The sequence below is a fragment of the Drosophila sechellia genome, chromosome 3L (genome assembly GCF_004382195.2).
Source record: "Drosophila sechellia strain sech25 chromosome 3L, ASM438219v1, whole genome shotgun sequence".
NCBI lineage: Eukaryota > Metazoa > Arthropoda > Insecta > Diptera > Drosophilidae > Drosophila > Drosophila sechellia.
The window spans coordinates 9798959-9823080 of record NC_045951.1 but is presented as its reverse complement, the minus strand read 5'-3'; the positions used below and the strand labels follow the sequence as shown (position 1 = coordinate 9823080).

General features: G+C 40.2%; 1 protein-coding gene across 3 annotated transcripts in view; it reads right to left on the bottom strand.

Annotated features, from left to right (window-relative positions):
• The window catches only part of LOC6605131 (kin of IRRE-like protein 2), a 156437-nt gene that overhangs the window by 56698 nt on the left and 75617 nt on the right, over positions 1–24122 (bottom strand). The window contains exon 7 of one of the 3 annotated variants that reach the window (XM_032717578.1): positions 8225–10861. The exons of 1 other annotated variant lie outside the window; for it this stretch is intronic. In XM_032717578.1, coding sequence (XP_032573469.1) covers positions 10494–10861 — 368 coding nt within the window. In that variant the 3' untranslated portion in view covers positions 8225–10493. Of the gene's footprint in view, positions 1–8224; positions 10862–24122 lie in introns of those variants that run through there. One more of the 3 variants, XM_032717579.1, reaches the window with a different exon arrangement.

Genomic DNA, 24122 nt, shown 5'->3' with positions numbered 1-24122 from the left:
TAATAGTACACGGCAAAAAATTTCCTAGTTGAATTCGAAATCTCGAAAATCTGGTAAAAATCGGATAGTTTCTTAAGGGACTTAACTACGTAAGTAGTAAATTAATTAAAATTTTCAGATATTTGAAACCGATCTAAAATATTTATTTAAATTTATCATTTACAAACAACAAGCAACGTAAATATTGGGAAATCGAGAAGATTTTTATTTGGTTTCAGCTTGGATTACTTAACACTGTCTTAAAATGCCCCAAAAATTATTTTTTTTAAATCCATTCTAAGGCTTATTTATTTAACCACTTGTTTGTTTATTTTCGCTGTGTAGCTGCAACAGCTCCGTGTCTTCTCACCGTTATTTGACTTAACTGACAGCGGAAACGGCGCTTCCAGTGGGGTTTTCCACCTGCTCGCTTTTCCTTTTCCTCTTGCCTCGCGTCGTGCTCCGTGTATTTCTGTGCTGTTTACAAAATAAGCGAAAGCTGTGCCAATAAGCCTCAACGTCGCCTGCACTTAATTTATTTGCAACAAAAGGGTGAAGAAACTTTTACGCAAGTGCAACTTTGCCTTACCTGCTTTTATTTTTTGCAACCCGCTCACTTCTTTTGCCCCATTTGTCTCGCTTTTTCCTTCTTTTTTTTTTTTGTTGCATCCACATCAGTTAGCTTGTTTTCCACACAGTCACATACATATACATATATATATATCCTGGCTTACAACGCGAATTTGGTGACCGCAAACACGAGAACAGGATGTGGGGTGAACGATGTCAGGCGAGGATGTGCCACGAATTCTCGGCAGGATCTGGCAGATTTTTACGCATTATAGCCGCAAAATGAAGGCATTTGCATATCAGCGGCTCCATCGGAGCGGCACACTTGAAAAACATGAATGATTTTCGAATTGTCCCCACCTGTTGTGAGTACCCGAATTTTTCGGCAACCTTTGCGTTAGATAGATTCCCGTAGGCAATGTGTGGCGCCCAACCATTTTGAAGAAGGAAATGTAATCAAATGAAATGTGTCACCAACACACTCGCACTCATACTTTCGATTTCAAATGCAGACAAACGCTCAAAGAGACTGGCAAAAAACTGGTCTAATTTTGCATAGAAATCACCAGCAACAAATAATCAAATGCAAATATGTATTCAGAAATCAATTTGAGTGCAATCAGTGTGGGGCAAAGTGATATTTTGCTGACAACAAAAATAGACGGATGTGATTACCCAGAGCAAGCTTAACATTTTGTATATTTATTTTTTCAGTCATATAATCTTTATAAAGTGCTAAGAGAATAAATAAATATAATGTATAAAATAGAACACTTGACTATATTTTTTCGAATTTTGTTAATATATCATACCAAGAACACCATAATAATTATCTGTACATATTGTATACAATTTTGTGCTATGGTCAAGAGTTCCTTCATCTGGTGGCTAACCTGATTGTCTAAATAACTGATGTGGCCTAGTTAAGTTAAGAAATCTCCACCCCAAAAACCAATCAATTTCGATCTCACAACATTTATCTGACCGACTTGTCACTGACTTCTGCTGGCGCATCGGACGCTCAGTGGGGCAGTTTGAAATTAGCACCTAAAATGTCCTTAAGTGAATTGAATGAAACTGATTTATGGTCGCACTCAATGCAAATGTGCGGACCCCGAAGGGCTATCTGTTCATCTCTGGGCCAGTATCTCCATCCGACCATCTATCTAGCCAGTTAGTTGTTTGTTTATGCACCCTACAAATACACACATTCTGTAGTTCGTGGAGGTAGCGGGATGGTCAGAGGAGTCTGCTTAAGCAGGCGTGTGAAATCCGACCATTAGCAATGCCATATATTCTCCGCCCAGCTATGATATAACTTCCATTCCCGCACATCTGTGTGTGTGCGTGTGTGATGTTGTGTGTGATAATTGGTGTAAATGCCACATGGCTGAATCGGGGCCAGCAGCACCGACTTGGAATCGGTATAGGAACCGGTACAGGAGTCGGAATCGAAATCGCAGTCTGGTGTTTAATATGCAGCTGCATAACTTATGGCGCTGCCAGCCATTAATTTGACTTGGTTTGTGTATGTGTGCGAGTGTTGGGCGGAATGGCGCAGAAATCGTTGCATAGCCACTGGCGCACGTGCGTGACCCACCTCGCCACATATATATTTTATTTTAATTTGTTCAACAAACGAAAGTTTGCCGCCTTCGTCTTCGGCGTCATCACGATCGCTTCATTTGCTTCATTCAATCTGGCACACGTTCCACTGCTCCCAATATATACACATACATATATTTTCATTCGAATATATATATTGAGAACGGGACGCAAAATCACAATGGCCGTGTTGGTCAGGCCGAAACAATATGCAAACAATTTTTACCGTTACATGACTGAAATACGCAAATATCTTCGGTCCGAAAGAGGGGGACAAACGAACTGACGCACTTATGGTCACGTGCGTTTATAAGTATGTCGAAAATGTATTTCCATCTGCACTTTTAAAAATAATTTGAAAAATTAAGAATTTTATATTCAATGGGTCAGAGAAGAAACTTAGATCTAAATGTTGTACAATTATTACAAATAGAAAGAGGTATTTTTTGAATTAATGCTTTACAATGTTTCATTTTGTTAAGAAGACAATTCTATGATTCTATGATTTTTCTCCAAGTATGAAGGAGATGTACAAATGGCAAGCTGACCAGGAGCAAAAAAAAAGGAGAAGAAGACTCCAGCAGGCGGTAAAGCAACAAAAACAAAGGAAAGAACTTTGTGTAGGCGAGAAAAAAATAAAAATGGACCTAAAAAGGTCGTGGTATGGCACATTTCCAATATGCCAATAGATACAAGCCCAACTACAGTGGGCACCCGCTAAAAAATATGGCACTCAAAAACAATACCTACGCGGTAATTTTTACGTTACTCACCAGTCTTCACTGCACGTCCTTCATAGAACAATAACAGATTTAATTTTAATAAAATTTGCTTCACTGCCAAAATATTCGGGGTCAGCAAGCCAGAAAAAAGAAATCCATGAGAATGGCGAAAATTAAAAATAGGAAACTGTTTTGCATTTTAATTAGTTTGTCATTGCGGGCAAGTTTGTCCAGTTTTTTGGCAACAAACGCGTTGGCCCGCTTTTAACCCTTTTTTATTGATCATGTCTCGGGAGTTGATCGACATTTTTCCTTTTCCCGGCTAAAGTGGGAGTAAGCCCCCAACCGAGTTGTCCGTCATCGTGATGATGGTCGTGACACCGATAAGTGGCATGTGTGTGCAGGAGGCCAGGAGTGTGGGTGTTTAGGTGGCTCGTCCTTGTTGGCCTGATTGATGATGTCCTTGGGAAATGGCCAAACAGTATGAAATCCATAAGTTGACAAGACAATTATCTTGCAGCCCGCTGTGTTTCCTTTTGCACATATGAAGTGGGATTCCGGTATTTCAAGTCAAATTGAGACTTTATCTAGGACTGGCCACTATTTGCTTCCTTTGAATAAATGAGGATTTAATCAAATTATAGTTAAGTTATTACAATTATTGAGAAGCATAAACTAGAGCCTTGAGTAAATATGATTTCCCCTGGCGAGCTTAATTAAATTGCGACAAAATGCTAATAATACGTATCAAAAAGTCAGCATGGTTTCATATTTATTACAATGAAATAAAGCTTTGTTTCTGTCCGAGCAACGCAGAACTGTCTTGTTACAAAAGACTTAAGTTACAAAATTAAACACAATTAATGAAGTACAATAAATTATATCCTAAAAACCAATCACCTTCTGTGATATTTCCTAAATTCACTTGCTCAGATATTACCTTAAAAATACCTCATATTTTCATTTAAATAAATAAAAATGTGAAGTAGTTACTTAAAATTGTTGCAGGCCACAAAGGTGTTGGAAAAGCGCCATCTAGCGATGTTTCACGGCAACAGCGAAGTTCCGTGTTCAACCGTGTAGATGGCCTTAAATACCTTTACAAGTTAAAGATAATTCAATTCAAGAAAATTGAGCACATATAAAATACATTTTAATTGTAAACAGTAATGCCAATAAGAATTTTGTTCTTTTTATTGACGTATACAATTATTGAGAACTGCTTTATGCTTTGTTTTACTTCATTTTATTTCGCATGAGCACAACTACTTATGGTTCATGTACAGTGCCAAACCAGTAGGCTGTTTCCGAACCGTGTCACTGCATCCGGTGGCAGGCGCAGGAAGTCAGGATGCCAGGATGGCAGGCAGGAAGTCCATGTCCGCTCGAGTCCCGTTCGTTAGTGCTATCGCTGATCCTGCAAGTGGTGGGATTGGAGACTCATGTCGTGTCAACGGCGTCGCCTCCAATTCAAGACGGCGACAAGTGGCTCTCGGGCGGCCATTGAAATCTGCTGGCTGAGAGAGCGGGCGTGGAGCAAGCCCACTTAGCGCTAAGTGCAGTTGATTGCTGCTGAAGACAAGCAAATATGCCATAAGTTCATAGTTCATAGTTCACTGTTCCAGTAGTCATGGTGGCAAGCTCTGGGCCCTAAGCCCTATTTAGAATCGCAAAAGCCCCATCGTTTGTCATGCCCCGTCACGAATATCTCGTATCACGGCTATATCGCTCGGCTGACAACAATAACCACTCGATAGCCAAACAAAATCTCCTGCTAACCAAACACTTACCGGTTTCTATACCATCAATACAATGGAGGTCAAAATAAAATCAAAGAGAATTGGAAACACTCTTTTGTTAAAAATTTTAAAGACTCTTAAAACTGAAAACCAAAAGATACGAAACTAGTTTTAAAAGCGTGCAGTTTAAGCTGAAATCATAGATACTATGTGTAATTCTGAGCTGATAAATATTTATAGAATTCTAAATTAAATATTTTTATATATTCTTTTCCTATTAGGACTTCACTAATATGTTGACCGCTGTTGTTAGTTTTATCTATAAATAACAATTGGGTGTCATAGGTGGGGGCAGAATGTGCTCCACTGACCAAAAAGGATTACTGCGGCAGCAAATACTTGCAGAAGCTTAGTATTATATGCGACCTTTGCACCCACTTTTGCGCTGTTTTATTAATGTAATGCACGAAGAGTGTTGGCAAATATTTGCTCCATCTGTCCATGTCGATTCATAAATTAAGGAAACATTGCATTTATCGCCGTTTCAAGTGTCGCGTTGCATGTAAAATATGCATTTATTGATATCACGCATACGCCGTGTGCTCCATTAGAAGCGGATTGCGCAAAAATGCTTTCATAATATTGGCGATAATTTGAACAAATTATAGTTGCAATTGCAAGTGGCACCCTCTCCCCAGGGAAATGAAGCTGTGCGCACAATTGTTGCCGGAATTTATTTCCATTGTCGACCTAGCGAAAACAATTATCAGGGAATGGAGTGCAAATATGCAAACAGAAATATTTTGCTTAAATTCTCGATGGTCCTCAGTCCTTTTTAGTTGCCATTTGTGCCACCTCCCTTCGCAATTTCCAGTCCATACCCCAACATTTCTGCTTTGCTAGCCCACAAAGTCCGCAAAAGTGGCGGGCATTAAATGAGATTGGCCAATAAGTGTGCCAGTGGCATGCTCACACTTTAGTTTTTCCCAGCACCACTCTATTTAGCCTGCCACGCCCACTTCCATGGTGCGCCCCACCTCCCAATGCACCGCAGCATTGTTGAATTTTCGGTTTGGCTGCAAAGTGATTTACGCAATTAAAATAATTTCATTCAAATGGTCTATAATTCAACTGGCATTTCATGCGGTGGCTGTAGCGGCCAGTTTATGCCCAACCACATCGGCCATGACCACGCCCTCGCGGCCCAAACGCCCCTTGTCACGGAAGGGCCTTCGAAAAATAATGAAAAGTTGGCATTGTATGTGCATCGGAATCCTGCGTAATCAGGACATAGATACAAAGTTTCTAATTGATTATAAACGGGCACGTATAATAAGATGCAAACGTTTTAATTTCAATGATCCTTATTTAGAATTTCTTTAATATTTTTGTTTAATCAGTTGCTTGAATGTCCTTCATTTTCATTTTTAAAATTTAACAAAATTAAATTTGTTTGCTCTACTCTATATTTATTTATTATTAAATTTCTTATCATGTTCACAAATAAAGTCGCTCCAGCAACAACTTCTTACGTAGACATACCGCAGGGAAAGTACACATTTTCTGAAAAGCGTAAATACGAATTTTTCAAATAATTTTATAAAGCCTTATATAAGCAAATAGATTAAATTTCCAATGAAAAGAACGAGTCTTAGGAATTTACGCTTCCGTTTTACTTTTTCTGCGCTGATTTCCCAGAAACTCTTCAAAAATAACATGCGCAAAAAGTTATTCTATTTCCTGGCTGATATTCCCTAGTAATAAATACCCTGTTTCATGGCCATTCAGCGTGCAACTGTCATTTGAGGAATTCATGCGGATTACATGGTACAGTATGTTGATGGCATCCAAATTTTCAGTCAAATTAGCGTGCGAGTGCCGGCAAGGAATGCGGTCAAATGCGTTTGTGTGCGCCGCTGAATGTTTTGTCAAATGAAAACGTGAATGTGAAAGCAAAAATCCGAGGTCTGCGGCGCCGTGAAGCCTGTTTAAAACTGAGTTCGGAGGACCCCATGCTGTTCTCGAATCAATATCAGGCCAAAGCCGGCTCCTATTCCTGTGGCTCTGGTGGTGGCTGTACCAAGGGCAACAAATGTTTCTAATGCCTGCCATTAGGCAGAATCTATCAGGACAAATTACATGCCCATGTCCTGCATAGTAGGCTGTACGGATTTGGGGACTCAGCCCCGTTCAGCGTATCCTAAATCCAAAATCCAGCCAACAACAGCTTGGCACTGCGGTTGCTTAGGCAACCACAAATTTGCATAAGCAGCGCACATCAATTTGGACTCAAGTGAGCGTATAAATATTTTTATGCCAACGCAGAATCGCAAAATGGTCTTTGAATCAGGCCCCAACTGTGGGGTCTCATTGCATTTGGCCGGACTACCAAATCCGGCATAAGGAATCCGGATCGTGGACTACGAGTATTTGAATTGCCTGAGGTTAAAGGACGCGCACCTTATAGCATTATTGTAATTATTTTGGATTCGAACGCAGATATGCATGCGAATAAGCCGGGATTTGCGGTGCAATTTAATAGAATTATAGCTGCACTTCTGCGTTTCGCAGCTGCCCATCGAGAAGTAGTTAATTAATGAGCTTGCCCCAAAATACACATACATTTTGCATTCGATTGTTTGCCAGTATTTTACGGATTAAAAAATTACATAATTTTTAATGAGACAATATTTAATCAAAAAGATTTTAATCTGGGATAAGGTGTATAATGGATATTAGATATCGCTTACTTTTGTGTCTAAATAGGTGTTTGAATAAGTGAATACAATACAATTGAAATCTAAAGTTTAAGCCCCATACAAACCGGCAACAATATATCCAAAGCTCCTTGATGAATAACTGAGTACCATGGCTGCGTAAGCAAGCACATACTTTTTAAATACTTTTTGAATAACTCGGGCGTGAGCTCTATTTGTTTTCTCTCACGTGAATTGAGCTGAAAGTAATTAGAAAAGGAAGAATGTCCTGTGTTATTGTAACACATCAGCAGGACAACAAATGTAAATTGTTTTGCGTAGCCGCACATACTTACTTGGTACCACTCCCCCATCATAAGGACACCCATGTCCTTTTCGCATCATCCTACTCCTTTTTGCCAGGAGCAATCTGCTCGGTGTGCATAAGCTGCGTACTTGGGCTGTCCATGGCTCTTCTATGGCCGCTCCCTTTCCTTGTTTTAAGCCTTTTCGATTTATTTGCTGACCCAGTTTTCAACGCCTGCCATCCCGCCGTCCTTCGATCCTGCCGTCCTTCCATCCTGCCATCCTGGCCGAAGCTGTCTATAATCCAGCGATTACATGTGACACACGCATACGTTGCAGCTTATTTTTCATTTCTTCGAATGTCGCCGAAGGATGCAGGCAGCTGTTTGGGTTCCCCTGTAGTTTGCATAAATAATTGAGCAGCAGTGCCTTTAACACTGCTAAGCCCCCAGAATGGAAACACCACGTATGGGTTAATTTTTAAATAAAAAATTTTAATCGTATCGCTCTCCGTTTTGTTATTCACTTTTTTGTTGTTGTTTGTTCATGTCATTTTAGTTTTACAATACTGTGGCGACAATCATGGCGCAAAAACCAAACAACAAACTTAGTGTTTTATTTGTTTATTATTGTAATGCTCTGCTATGTTTCTTTATGATGTCATATTTTTATAATGCTTTCACTAGGTTGCCATTTAGTTGTAGGTTTCAACAGTTAAAAGTAGTTCGTTACACAGTTCGATTGCTTTATTACAACTATTTAACTATGTCGTTAGTCCACACATAGCACGTAAATTTACTCGACTAATGCATAATTCTAGGGCTTCACTAATTAACTTTAATATACAGGAATTACTTAGCTGATGGCCTACGAATATATATATAAATATATATATATGTATGTACTTATGCCAATTTATTTACTGCGCTTTAAAGTTTGATGGCGAATGCTTGTGGGCTTATGGCATTAGCATTCCGTTGATTTGGAATTTCAAATTGGCTGGCATATGTTCGCACTCACACTTACACCGAAGTACGCATATTCATATGTTTTGTGGGGTGACTGCTTATAGTTTTGATTGGTTGCATTAACAATTAGGAGATTAGCTGCAATCAGAAACACAAGTAACTCGAACCTGACATTTAAAATGCAAATGATTCGAGGCAAGAGTAAATCAATATAATTTTCATGGTTTCCAATTGCTTAAACGTGCTAGAAAACAATCGGATGCGAATTGGAGATCAAATTTATGTTCGATTTGAAACTGTGTGGTGGGAATTATCATTATCGTTTATGGCACAATTTGCCGGAAGCTTATGACTAACATTATTTTTACAGCTTAACGAAAATTAATAAAATTAGCTTTGCCGCAGCAAACCGAATGGCATTGCATAATTCGGAATTATGTTTCATTATAATTGTGTTCAAACACAAGATGGCGAAAATCACATCACATTTTAATTGGCCGAGCATTCTCAATGATTTTGAATGGGCTATCGTTCGATTTCAACGGCGAATGTTAGTTAATTTGCGGGTCGGCGAAATGGAATTGTTGTTTTATAATTATAACAACTATGAGCTATAGTATTTGCTGTGTGTCAACAGAATCGTGTAACGTGAAATCAAACCTATTCGAATTTTTTACATTTTAATTATTAATTAAATCAATTTATTGGGTAGAGTTGGAATACTTTATAATTATTTTTGTATTTACTGTACACTTTTACTATTTGTTGTAATTAAAGTTGCGCCGTTGGTGGTCATTTAACATAGTTTTTAATTAAGATGGCCAAACTAATGGCAAGCCATTATTAAACTAATGGTTTAAACTGCATGTGACACTTGAATAACATCATAATGTTTAAAGTTTGGCAAATTTAAAGAAATTGTTAGATAAACATGGCGTACCATTCATTAATTATTTCGAAGTGAGGCGGCTTGGTTTACCGTCAATTATAAAAATTTGTCATTAATATCACTGCAATGAAATATTAAATAAATTGTATTTGAGTGGCTGAATTAAACAGAAAATCAAATTTACATTTTGTTCGGCGGAAAATTGCGCGGTGCAAATATATGCATGATATGGCAATCAATTTAAATGTTTTATGACTCACTGCTGCTCTCATTTTGTTGCTATTTGGCTGGTCTACGTTTTTATCTAATTATTTAATATTTGAGGCCGGCACTTGCACTGTACACTGCACTTTATTTGATTATTCAATAATTTATTAAAAGAGTCAGTGCACTGGCCATAGAGATTATTCATTTCTGTTCTGTTTGTAATACACCTTTTTTTGTTGTGCTTGCCAAACGCTCGGTGTTGCCGTAATTATATTTAAGTTTCTTATTTACACACATCGTATAGTACATTTTGATTTTGTTTAAATATACACATTAAATTGTAATCAATAAGCTTACATAAAATATTATTTATATAAATACATTGCTTTACAACGGCTTGGGCAGTAGAGAAGATTGGGAGACATTTTAATTAGAAATAATCAATAAAAATGGTGAAGTTTTTTTTATAAAATTAAGAAGGTAAGAAATAAATTAAATAGATTGGTAAAGCTATAAAGATTATCAACCAATTTCTTCTAACAGTTTGATCGGGAAAACTATACACTTAAAGAAGCAAATCTTCAGAAAATTTGATGGACTTGGAATAAATTTACCCTCTACTGCGCCATTGTTCGGCAATGTGGTTTTTGGGTACAAGTTTAAAACTGGCATACTAAACGGGTGAGTAGCAAACACTCAAACGATCATTCACACACTCATAGATGCTTCTTGGGCGAACACTCACTCGCACACATTTCATGTGGCTCTTTAAATTACTCTATTTAGTTGGGGCTGGCGTGGCTTTCATTCGATCATCTGTGGCAGGACCTTTTGGTCAGGACACGACCGGCGGTCTGGCGACAACTTTTGACCGCAGGACACCGCTTCCTCGTTGCTGTTGTCGTTGTGGTTGCTGCTGATGCTCTTGCGGCTGTCACACTTTCACTGGATGCACTTTCTCCTGTTGCAGTTGTTGTTGCTGCTGCAGCCGCTGGCAATGGTAATTGTGATGGTGATGGTAATGTCGATGTTAATGACGCTGGCACTGCGGAGCTGCACTGTTGACTACTGTAGCAAAGGACAAGGCCCAGCAGCAGGACGATGGTCAGCCAATTGTACTGACAACCGGATGAGCCAGTTTGCATTGCCTCCGGATGTTCACCTGAAATTATGGCCCGAACTAATTTCAACTTTATTGCATTGTCTTGAGCTTACATGTTAAAGCGGTAAATAAATGCAAGTAAATGTGCGGACATGTACATGAGTTCAAGTACAAGCTGAATGCATATCCTTGCGACTCCTTGAGTCAGCGTGCCGTAACAGAATTGACCGTCTTTATTTGTTGCGCTCTGTTTGGCCTCGCATAAGTGTAGGTTGTGTGTTTGTTTGTGTATGTTGCCTTAATATTTAATTAATGCTGCAGTGTTTGGTTTTGGGCCAAAGGAGCCGAGGGAAATAGCCAGACATTTGTGATTTCTGCCTGGACAAACTCGGTGTCAGTCGAAGCGTATGAAATATTTAATCATCAAACTGTTGACCGTCGAATAATTAGTAAATTTCACACAGGCATTGTGCCACGCCAATGCCATTAATAGGAATGATTTAGTCAGATGATTTATCTCTCGGGACCAGTACGCTTAATAACCCTCACTTGAGAAGTAGGCAACACAATGTAACCGTTAAATTGCCAAAATGAAGTGGGCCTGTTAACACATCACATACTTCAATCCGAAAGTGTTTGCACGCGATGCAGGCCAAAGGAGTGCCTACGTAAATAACACAAAACACCTTTAAGGACTCGTATCAATTACACATGTTCAACTGGCCGAGTGTGTTGTCCTGGTAATTGATTGAGTTGAGTTTTTCCGGCCATTAAACTTGCCACTCGAATCGCTGTAGACTGTACGTTTTGAACAATGTGCAAACAAACAGTGCTATGATGTAATACACGTCGTATGCGTGATGTGCGGAAAGGGGTTACGCTGTCATACACGGCATATGCGTGATGGGGTATACCCCCATCAATTTGCTTGTAAACAGATTGCGAAGGTCGTCGAGGGACTCTCCAATTCGAATTCGGCTGCTGCACAACAAGATGGCCAATAAATTTAGATGATGCCTAGTTGTGGGACGCCCCCGCATACAAACATATCACGCATACGCAATGTGGCCTGCCGCGCGGAGACTGCGGCACAAGACAATGTATGTATTTGTTGACAGCACAGGAATTATTAATAACGTACGTGGCTCACATAATTCATCATCAGAGCCAAGATCCCGACAACCTTTCTCCAGACGCTGCATAACTAAAATATCCTCGGGCTTTTTTGGGGAAAGGCTGGAAAAACACAAGTCACAAGGCAGCTTAGGCAAACGAAGGGGAATAAAGTGCACTGAAATGGAAGGAGCTGCTATGCTAGTCATAAAAACAAAAACGAGCAGCAGAACCGAGCAAAAATGCTAACTGATATATGCAAAATTAGCGCTGATGGATTTTCAGGAAGGAAACCGGTCATGGAAGGATGCAGCTAAGCAACTACCGAGTTCCAACTTCCACACAAAATTCCCGCCCAAGGACGAAGTACGCAGGACGCAGGACTCACGACGAGCTGAGCTGCATGCACGTAGTTTCGAGTGTTTTTACGAGCAGCTTTGCATACTTTGGCAGTATTTTTACATTTTCTTAAACGCGCTTTGTTTGTGCAGTTTATGCCGGATGGCGGCTGACAGCCACTTGCTCTCCGCACTTTGCAAGTGGCGCGGCCTCTAAGAAGCGACATAAAGCTGCGATTTGGTTTTACTAAGCGCCATTCAATTACGCCCACAATTGCCTCCACCAAGCTCCTTAACTTTTCACTTGATGCGATTTCTTTCCACCCGGCGCCCAAAGGAAATTATACAGTTCATTAGCGCGATTGTTTCAGGCCCAATTGAGCCTGTTAATATTAAATAATTTTCATTATCAAGTGCAAACAAGTGCGAATGGGCAGTAATGTTGATTGCCATTAATATTTGTATTTTACATGGCCAATGAGAATTCATTAGAAAACTGACAGAAAGGCAGGAAATTCAATTAAGTCTAAGATGTTTGAAAGTGGCCTAAGCTTTGTCACAAAGCAAGGAAAGTTTTTAATGAAATTGTATTTTGATTATTTTCATTATGAAAATATATTATTTCTTGTTAGGTAAATTTCATTCACGAGGTGGCAGTATCTTAAAATATTTGTCAACTATTAATTTAGAATATACTTTCTATTTACACGTACAATTGCCTTTGCTACGGGCATCTTTTACAAACTATACTCTAATTAAATTCTGACGCATAACATGTCGTTTAGTGTTGTGCAAATTGAAGTTATGCAAATAATTTCGAATAAAAGAGAACTTAATTTTGTTGTTGCATATTTCTGAAAATTTAAACTGAAATGCGAGAGCTCTTAAAAGCCCTTCTATGTCTCTCTATTTACCTCATCAAAGCGTTTTGTGCTAGCATATGTTGCCTATTTGCCAACTGAAATGTTTATTCTACTTCCAGGAAAATTATGGGGCTCAAGTTTTACCAAATATTTTAAGGACGATGCACTGCTATGTGTGCCAATAGTCGGAAATGGTTTAAATGGCCTTCATTCGAAGCTGAAACTGTAACTGAAACGGAGTCGAAGAGCTTGGTCTATTGTTTCACTTTGCGTGCTTTTCAATTATGCATTAAGCTATCGTGGGATATAAAAACGCTTTGCTCCTGCTGCTTGACACTGTGCACATCCGGTTTGGGAATGATAAGCATTTCACGGACTTTATCGCCGGGCATGGGCACGCAAGGAGCAGCAAGGCGTACGGTAAAGGACGTAAAAAGGAGCTGCCCGCTGAGGTGGCACTGCATTCCGCGAAGTCGCTTCGTTTTTTCCACTTTGCTGCAAGTTTATAAATAAAATGTGCATATGTGACACTCGAGCACGCAATGCCGTTGGCAAGAAGTTCGCCCAAAGGGGCGGCCCCAGGAACTGGGCGTGCCAGCGAATACCAGAGCGCGAACAAAAACCGGAAGCCATGCATCGGCTACTCCACTCCTCTCCCCATTTCCCTTTCCAACCGGAAAAACTCCCTGCGAGAACTCGGCTCTATTATTGTTTTTGCCACACGTTGCGGCTGGCTAAAAGTTGCGCTTGTTTTTCACCCAGCGTTGACATTTACGTCGCTGTCATTAATTTTAAGCTGCACGCTTTTTGGGCGGCAGCCTCGAGTTCAAATTACGATTTATCCGGTAACCAAAAAAAAAGAAAAAAAAACTAAGAAACTCCCACCCGCATTTGCATTCACAGCTTCGGAATTTACCTAAGCTCCGGCGGGCAAAATTGTTTGCCAAATCGAGCACAAACTTTTCAGCGCTCCTGTGACTTTTGTGCATTGCGAGTACACGAATTAAGGTTTTTACGGGTGTCACATATTTATATTTGTTACAAGGTAATATTTTATGCGGATTAAGAGGTTGGTCTAAGGGTGTGAGTTGCTGCTGTTCCACAGGACTAGAGATGTGCAATAATTAATTATGCTTCTTTTTAGTTTCTTACTTATAACAAATGTCTAAAAAAATATTAAAATAAACTTATCCTTTTTAAAGTAAAGCAGCATTCCAAGTCCAATTTCTCTGACTTTTATCGACGTTTATTCAACAAATACTGAAGACTTCCCTTCCTGTTGCTTCCTATCAACATTTCTGTCTGAAAAGTGTCCTAAAACTATAAGAAAATCTTGAGCTTATTGCAGGTACGCAATAACTTGCTGCTGCTGCAAAAGTTTCCAAAAAAATTCCCTTAATTCTGTTTTAATCAGTTAAAATGCCTGTCTAAGCCGTAAAATGGAGACTGAGTCTCAGTGTCTCAGCGTTTCTCATTGAAAATGTAATTTAAAAGTTTTTCATTTTCATTTTATTATATACACGCACACAGTCTTATGTACTTATGGCCAAATTTGTTGTTTTTATTTCCTTGCAGATTTCGTTTTGATTTTATTTGGCCCAAAACTATTTGAAAAGTTTTGAATTTAATGCGCAAATACGTATTATGTGCCCTTCGTCTTGCCCCCTGTGCAAGGTATATATATATATATATGTATCTCTTGGACATTTTGTCTGACTGTAATACATTCTAACAATGTTGTCGTTTGTCGCAGCATCTCGTTTCGTTTCGTTTAGTTGAGTTTTCGTTGGAAAGTTTGTGCACTGCCTGGCTGAAATAATAATTGAATGTCACTTGAACGACAAGTTGGGCTCGAATCGAGCGGAGAGTGAAAGAGTTAGGATCTGAAGGCGAATCCGGCGAGAAAACTACCAAACAATTTTGTCAAAGTGACAAAATGCCGAACGGCGGCGGCAGCTAGCCAAAAAACTTGTTTTCACAGGCTTAGCCAAAAATCTCTGGCTGTATGTGACTCTGTCCCTCTGCCCAGGGACCAAAATATATATGTATTTTATCAGCGGTTTTGCTGGCTTTCGACTTTGTCGAGAATATCTGGGAATAGTTTCTGGGGGTGAAGACGAGAACGAAGGGTATTCCAATTGAATTTTGAGCAGCTCAAGGGGAATTTTTAATTGAGCGCAGGCAAATCTTTTGCCCCAAGCAGACCGCACACATAGTTTCGTCAGTTTCAGCCAGAATCCAAAGGCGAAAGCCAGATAGCCGAGTCAAGCCAAAGCCAAAGCCAAAAGCTGTAACCACATTTTAAGTCCCCGAAAGCGACTCATATAAATCACGAATGAATTAAGTGTGGCCTGACCTGTTACCACTGCATTTCCTTGGATTTCCCGTGCTCTTTGTAGCTTTTTGTGCTCGCCTCGCCTTTTTTGCCATTCTTTTTTTCTCCTTACCATTCGTTTTACTTTGATAAACTTGAGACGTGCGTCCTTGCCGCTGCTCAGATGTGTGAGTATGTGTGTGTGTGTACGGCAATGACTTACTGTTTGCGTAAGTCAGGACCCACAACAAGGGATCCTGGAGAGCAGGATGCCCTTTGCCGTTCGTCATTTGAGTCATTGCGGTCAAGGCGAATGCCCCCACTGTCTTTGGTTTAATGTTTTAATGCTTTATTTGCACGTGCTGACGTTTATCTCAACTGGCACTCTCCCCACACACACACACACACACATACGAGCACGCCTTCAAAGGACTCGCAAGATTATCGGGCCAAAAAAGTTCGGCCAGGCCAAAAGGCGAAATGGCAATGGAGCCCCGACTCACAACTCGCTAGACCAAAAGAAGATTACCCAACAAATTGTCCTACTAATGTGACTACCCCTCAAAGAGAAATGGAGGTGCAAATCTAAAAGATTAAAAGCGTGTTTTATTCAAAGAGAGAAAAGAATAGAAGCTTAAGTATTTAAGCAGAGTTTTTTGATTGTAGTTATATACAGTCATGTTTTTAAAGTATAAAATAAAGCAAATACCATATTGATGCGTGATCCCAATTTAATAAAATAAATGTATAATATAAATTGCTATTGTTTTATGTGTGAAAACATTTGTCTGAGCAAACAGAACATGCAACTACGCAGAAGTGTTAATAAATGTAGTTTATTGACTGCTGCAGTGCGATTCCTTTTGTATACACATACACACATTTGCTGGCCAAGCGATTTAGGAGTAGCAACTGTTTGCTGATTTGTTGAACCGTTGATGCACATTAGGCCACGTTCGCAGCGAGCTCCATGGGTGGCTGGTTGAGTGTCCTTGGCAACGCCTTAGCCTTTCGACTTGCCGATTGACTTGGTTTTGGTTTTTTCCGGTGAGATGCGGGTGGGAATGGGGGTAATGGGTGCGAAAGTTAGTCCATGCAGCGCACCAATGCCTTCGAGTCCTGCTCGTGTAAGCCAGTGTGTCTGTATGTGTTGACCTATCAGTTTACGTGCCATTTAGCACTCAATTAAATTCGTACAGCGCAAACACACAGGAAATACCCGGAGCAGCCCCCGAACCAGAAACATTTAAGTAAATGTGCGCTCATCAGCAGGCCGAAAGGATCAAGGACGAAACTGGTGGGGAAAACGATTTTCCCCGGCTGTCCAATCATTGGCTGGCTGCCTTTCAGCTTCAGCTATTAATCAAGGATAGTAGTGAGCATTTGTTGAAAGCAATTTATTTCGTTATCGAATGGATTTGCCCGAAAGGACTGCTAAAAATTATGCAGGCCAAGCGAAATGGGAAACTTTTGAATAGCATTTGAGTCCTGGGACTTCAAGGAGCTGTCCAGTGTCCACATGAGTGAGTGTTTGTTTGCTCTAATTGAATGTGTGAAGAGCTCTATAGAACATAATTCATAGTTATCGATTGGTCAAATATTTTATTATTTAAATTGAGATCGCCGCCAGCTGGTGGCCAAGGCTCGCTTGAAGATGACATCCTGCTAAGTGCAGATAGCACTTGTTTCCAAATTTATCTGCCAGGCTTTTATCGAAACACCACCAGGCATGCCACACATACACACACACGTCAAAAATAACGTATACGCAGTGTTGGCCTATTGCCCTATTGATTTTTGTCGCTTGATTAAACAACAGCAAGCAAAAAGACTCAAATCTGAGCGCATTTTGCAATTGAGTTTCATTATCATGGCCATTACAAAAGGCAGCCGGCAATCCAATTACCAATCCTGTTTCAGGCCCCATCGCAGACTCCTGATGATTGGCCGCCCGAGTGTCTGCCTGACTGACTGTCTGATTGACTGGCTGACTGAATGACTGACTGATTGGCTGGCTGAGTGCCTAAATGATTGGCAAATTAGCTAAAAGTGCACTTAGCATTAGGTCTCAGCTGCTGCGGGGAGGGGCGGGGCGGTAGTAGTAGTAAGATTAGTCTATTCGAGTCATTAACGGATTGCCGCAGCTTATTTAGACGGTCTTGTGACAAGTCTGTAAAACAGGACATACATTTGAGCTTTGTAAAAACCACAAAAGTTAAGAATTCAAAGAAACTTATTTTATCAAAAATATGAAACAATAAAATAAGTATCTGTAATCGATTCTCAATTTAAAACAATTTAAAACATCAAACTGTTAGTAAACAGAAATTTCACTTCCAGATTGTATTTTCCTGTTTACAATTAAAATGTGTATATCAATTTATTTATTTTGTTCTTCTGAGCAGAAATTTAAAGTATTGAATGCCATTTTTTGTTTAAACATAAAAGTAGTAGCTACAGCAAAATATTGAATGTTTAAATCCCATTGGTTGGAAAAAATCTACAAACTCACTTTTGCTGGAAATGTAATTTAAAACCGTTATTATTCAAGGTCTTCTGCTGCAGGTAACCAAAACCTGCTTGCCAGCCTTTCATTATCGGACTTTTTATAGTAATTTAAAATTCAAGCCTCGGGCCGAAATCCCCAGTCCACTTCCCACTGCCCACTTGAATTCTAGTTAAAGTTTATCCTGTCAATGTGCTCACCATTGAAACCTGAAACGGTGACAATTTTGGGGCCAAGAACTTTTCCGTTCGCCGTAACAATATGTTGTGGGCGAATCCTCCACTATCACTCTCTCTTTTTCTCTTTCTGAATTCTGTGGCAACTTTGGCGAACAAAACTTGCCACTGGATATATCCTGCCCGATGCAGCATTTACCTGTGTGCGTGCCGCCTCAAGTGCTCCATAAGTAGACCCGTTGAATCCTGTATCTATTCGCCATATCCCATTTCCCATTTCTTTGCCGCCACCCACCACCCAGCACGCCCCTTGCTTTGCCACGCCCCTGTGCGTTTAGTTACAAAATTTTGTGGTAAGTAAAACATTGCAGCCCGGAGTCACATGACACACGCACACAAGTGCAGATGGGAAAACCAGGCAACTAACCCGCACAAGTTGCATTCTGGGTCATCTTCGGACAGGCCTCCGGGGAGGAGCACAGCGGTCTGAGTACACTGAAAGAAATTCACATTTTTCTTTTCTGGCTACAAATAATAATAATAATAATAATAATTATTAATAATTCCCAACATCTGGAATTTATTGCTTAGTAAGATTCATTTCATTTTAAATCGTTTTAATTTAAGTTCATTTTACATCATATTTTAGCTGTTACTTTTATAAGCCCACCTATTTTCTCGCAGTGCAGTCCTTCACTGCCAACGCAGCGTAAAAGTGCCGTGTACAGATGCACGTCCTCTCATATAGTAAAGTATAGTATAGTGTTCGGTAGGAGCTCGCTGTGGTGCACCTCAAATATTATTACCAGCATTCTTACCGATATTGCCGTGTACAGGAGTACAGGACACTCCACCCAGGAGGGTCTGCTGCCACTTGCATGCCAACTGGACATGTATTAAGGCCAACTTCAACTTGTTATCCTTGGACAAGCCACATCGGAACGAGCGGTTTGGGGCACGCCGATTGAACCATCGAGGAATGCCATACTGGGAATTCATTCGCGGATCGAACTTTGTTCAAGGACTACCTTGAAAAATGTAGTGGTACATTTTTCGTTGCACAGCATGTTTTTATGAAGCGATAAGTTGGGCTAGCAAGTATGTATACACTGAGAAATATGGCTGTTCATGTTCACTCAATTTTAAGAAATAAAATAAAAAATTTTTTTATTACTATATTGGACAGTTTAATTATGCCTTAATTTTCTGTATTCTTGCTAAAACTATTTTGGGGTATCAGAAGTTTTTATATTTACTTTAAGTTTTGTTGTGTCTATTTGATGCACACAAGCTAGCCACTTAACTTAAAAGAGAAACGTGCAGAAAACCAAACAAGTCGATGATTTTAAAGAGTTTAAATAAACCGCCGTCGAGGCAAAAACTTTAATGCAATTTCAGGTAAACGAGTCCAAATTGATTGCAGAAAGTTGTGTGGTTGAGGCGGCGAAATGACGACATTTTTGCAGCTGCGGCGGGGCAAGAAATGCGAAGTGAGTGGAGAACATAATGAAATATGTATTACGAATATGCATCGCAAAATGTGGAAATACAATTACGAGTATATGTATATGTGAACAAGGAAACGTGAGCATTTTTATTTAATTTTGTTGCAGCCGCATTGGTTGTTGTTCTGTGAAGCGCCTCTTGAAACTTTGTGCAGTACACGCAGTGGAGCGCTTAATTTGCAACATTTCTTTGTCACAAGAACACAGAAACAGCGAGCAACAAAAGTGGCAACAAATTCCACGCCTTTAAGGCGGCTGCCGGGACAACTTGCACATTGTAAATAAGATGTAATAATTTAAAAACGCAGGAACCAAACAAAAACCATCACAAGAACTGCTGTTATTTTTTTTTTTTTTAATTGTGCAAGGGTTGGTCTCCTCCAGTCTGTTGGCAAAACCAGGATAGCTGAAACAAAAGGCAAGGATATGCTGCGAACCGATGCGGGAAATACCCTTGCAAAAATGTCAAGAGCTTTTTCAAAGATGGCTTTAATGTTGACATTGGTGGCTAAGTAAATTAATTGTTTGAAGTGGGTTATTTACCAATAAATGCAAAAAACCACCTATATTTCCTCCCACCTTTTCGACCTTTCCTAATTAAGTATTTATTGTATATATTATACATAAAGTTAAATAATTCATACTAGTTCTTACTATAGATTTCGTTGACTCCCCTCAAGGATTTCTTCGTAACTCGTATAAATGTTGAAATAAACTGTAGCTTGCTTACAATAAGCGCATCTGCAAGTGATTTTCCGCATTATTCTTTCGTGAGAGTATAGAAAATAAAACCCTTTTAAGCCATGTCGGTGTCGTCATCAGTGGCACACACACAGATATACACAGACGCTCACGCACACGGACACACAATGCATGTTGCAATTGACAGCGAAATGGCAGGCAAAAGGCACAGCTGCTTTCGCCACACACTCAAACACACTTGCACATATGCAGCGGAAAAGCGAGGCAACTGGGAAAAGGCAGCTCGCTCCTTAACCCCACAATGCCCCAGCATTTCCCTCAATCTGCGATGAAAAAGGAGCAGCTGCTCCTCGTGGCCAAAAAACCGTTTCGTAATTAAGTGCTGCTGGCAAAGTGTGGCTCGTATGGGAGTGTGTGTGTGTATGGAGTGAGAGTGTGTGTGAGTGCGTGCGTGTGCACTTGGTGTGCTATTGGTTGTGGGTAATGAGAGGCCCCGAAGGGGGCGTGGTTCTTGGTCCCTTGGCCGCCTTGTGCCACCCAGACTTCTATAAGCAGAGATCTCTGCTTAGCCTTTTGTTTGCTTATTTAAGTTTGAGTCAGCTATATTTTTTCAACTTTAAATTGGAAATTCCTTGAACAAATATACGACTGCGAATTTGCGAGCTCAGGCACTTCCTTTCGCTTCATTATCGGCGAACGCGCTTAATCATGGAACTTTGGCTTGTCCAGGCTGCAAAGAGTACGAGTGTTTCTGGACCTTCTGAAATTGAAAGCCCGAACAAATTGGAAATGCAACTTTGAATGGGTTAAGCTCCGGGCAGGATGCCCAGCAGGCTCAAAGCGAATACTGCGGTGACATTTCGATATCCACTGACACAGGAATAGCTGCAGAACTTGGATATCCCCGAGAAAAGTTAGTCTCAAACAACTGGAAACAAGCTGGGCAAACAATTGGAACAAGGCCAAGAAGCGTACTAACAATCGACCTTAACGATGCTTTAAAACAATGTTTGGCATAAATTCTTCAATAAAAATGTGAAGCATTAAAAACAACTATAAATGAACTAAAGTTGGCTAAATAAAAAATATTTTAATTAATCATTTTTGATTTCCAGGGCAATAAATAAATCTTTAGCTAGGATGAAAGAAGTCATAGATTAATTTGCACCAAAATTAGAGATACATTTTAGCCAACTTCGGTGGGTAGTAAGCCACGTTTTGCAAACGGTCCACACATATATATATATTGAAATATATTAATATATATAAAATATATATATTGAATAGTAAGCACCGCCCGTTGAAGCTCACACAAAAACATTTGAACAAACGAGGAAAAAGTGTGCAGAGCTTTTTTAGTTAGCGCCAAGCGTTTATTTTCAATTTGCTAGCGAATTATTCCCACACCCCCACTCATTTTTTTTCCAGCACACCCCATACACTCACACACACACGTACACACATGGCCTCGCCCTTAGCCATTGTTTAAGCCGGCTGCTATATTTTAAGGTTATTTCGCAGACCTTAGTCCGTCGACTTTCCATACCCATTCTATTTTCCTAGTATTTTGCCAGCATTTCCCTGCATTTTCCCGGCATTTCTTGCTGCTTTCTGGTTGTTCTTATTCCGCTGGCGGCGTTAAGCAGCTTAGCAAAGCGCTGCCGACCGACATAAATTAAAATGGCCAACGCTGCTTTTCCTTTTGTTTCCCGTTCTTTCGCTGCATCCGGTCACCCACACACTTGCGCACACACACACACAGAAGCTCACACACACCACTTTACTGCCACTCGTTTTGTTCATTTGCGTGGCAAACAAATCGCTCGAGCGGCAACAAATTGAGTTTCTTTATGATGTCCCATTTGCCGTGTGCAGGTGTGCGGATCACTCGTCCCTTATGCACACCGGCGGCCATCTAAATAGCAATGTGCTTGAAAGCGAACATGGAACATGGAATTCTTTTTCTACAGCTCTTTATACATTTGCTTATTTATTTTTATATATTTTATATAAATTTAGATTTTATGTTTTTAATATTTAAAATCTAATAAATATCTTGTATGTGAATATTCTTCTTTATATATGTTTAACCAAAACTCTGTCAAGCTACTATTATCTTAACCTTAGGAGTACTTTCATATGTGTGGATTGGAATAAATGTCTGTTTGGGCGTTGGATTTTGGGACAGTTTGCGAGATGATTTTTCACTGCGCCCTTTTTGGCTTTTCTTGGCCCGACTTGGCTCCGCCATCTGTTTGGCCACCGGCGAATAATTTCTTATATCAATCACAATTAATTATGCAAGCCAGACAAGGGTGTGTGCGAGTGTGTGTGTGTTTGGGTTGCCTTTAAATGATATACGCCCGACATTTTTCCTTATTAGATTATTCAAGCAAAGGTGCGCCAAAGCCCGGAAAACGCGACAGCATCAGTGATAGGGGTTTCCTCGCCTCCGGGAATCGAAAGTGTAATTTCACGGTGGCAAAAGCTGATGGCTTCCACTGCATGTATGAAACTACCTCTTCCTGTTCCAGATACCATTTGGTGTTGGCTATAGGGGTTTTCCAGCCACACTTTACGCGCAAATCGCTGCTCAAACAGCCAAGTAATTGTGACCAAGGCGACTGGAAAGGAATTTCCATTACGGGGGAAATGTGTAAGTAAATATGATATCTCACGAAATGGACTGGTAGATACCTTCGAACTTCTAAGCAGCATAAGACAATACGTCGAGACAAACGGACAATCTCATTCATTTAGATATTATAAAATATTTAAATAATTAAATATTGATATCCCACTTAATCATAAAATGGTATCAATTGGCTTAGCTTCGAAATCGAAATATAAGTTTTATTTTGCCAAGTCGAAGTATATATATTTATCACTCCAGACGTCACCTGCTGTCAAACCTGCACCTTCGTAAACTATACTCCTGATACCCATTGGCTGTGCCGGAAAAAAAAAAGAATAAGGACGAAAGGCAATAGTAGGTGGAGCAGCGAGCGCGTAATGAAGTGAAAATTGTCCTTAAGCATCAATTTGCAACGACGACAAGGACCACAGGGATGTCGATGAGACACGGAGATCCCTTCGCTACTTGCCGCGGTTGGCGGTGTACCCTGATAATTTGATGCCTGCCGATGCGCGATAAATATAATTTGTTGCACGTCATGTGTATTAACTTTTCGCAGACACTGTCTGTCAGCCTGGCCGAAGGACAACGGAGGCGTGGCTGCACTCGAGGACTTTCCATTATGCAGCTATTTACACACTCACACACACGTGCGCCATTGGGGAGGGAAGAGGAGGCGTGGCATGTGTGCTGACCCCGCCCACAAATTGTAATTAAAATTGCATAGCTAAATTGATTATGTATATAATACAGCCATTTCTTTCGGTTATGATGGCCCATGCTTTTGCCTGGCGAAAGGGTCGAGAGTATCTGTAGTTGGCAGTAAGTAATTTCCAGCGGGTCGCCAAAGTTCGCCAAGTGGAAATTTTTAATTAAGAGCAAATGCCTTTGAGTTTGAGCAAATTTCTGTATCATGCCCGAAACGCTTGTGGTGCAAGAATGCGCAGGGATTCTTATCCTTTTTTGTGCTGCTTTTTAGTATCCGTTTCGGTGTGTTATATTTTTTGTTGGATTTTTTTGGGAACAACCTTCAATTAAGCAACTGACCGCCAAAAGTTCGGTGTTTCCACCTTCACTATTTTGGTGGCGAAAAATACGGGCAGCGGGATTATGGCTTCCAATCTGGGCAAGATTGAGGGCAACATAAGCATTTGTTTGGGCAACACAATGACGCTCCGCATCCTGCA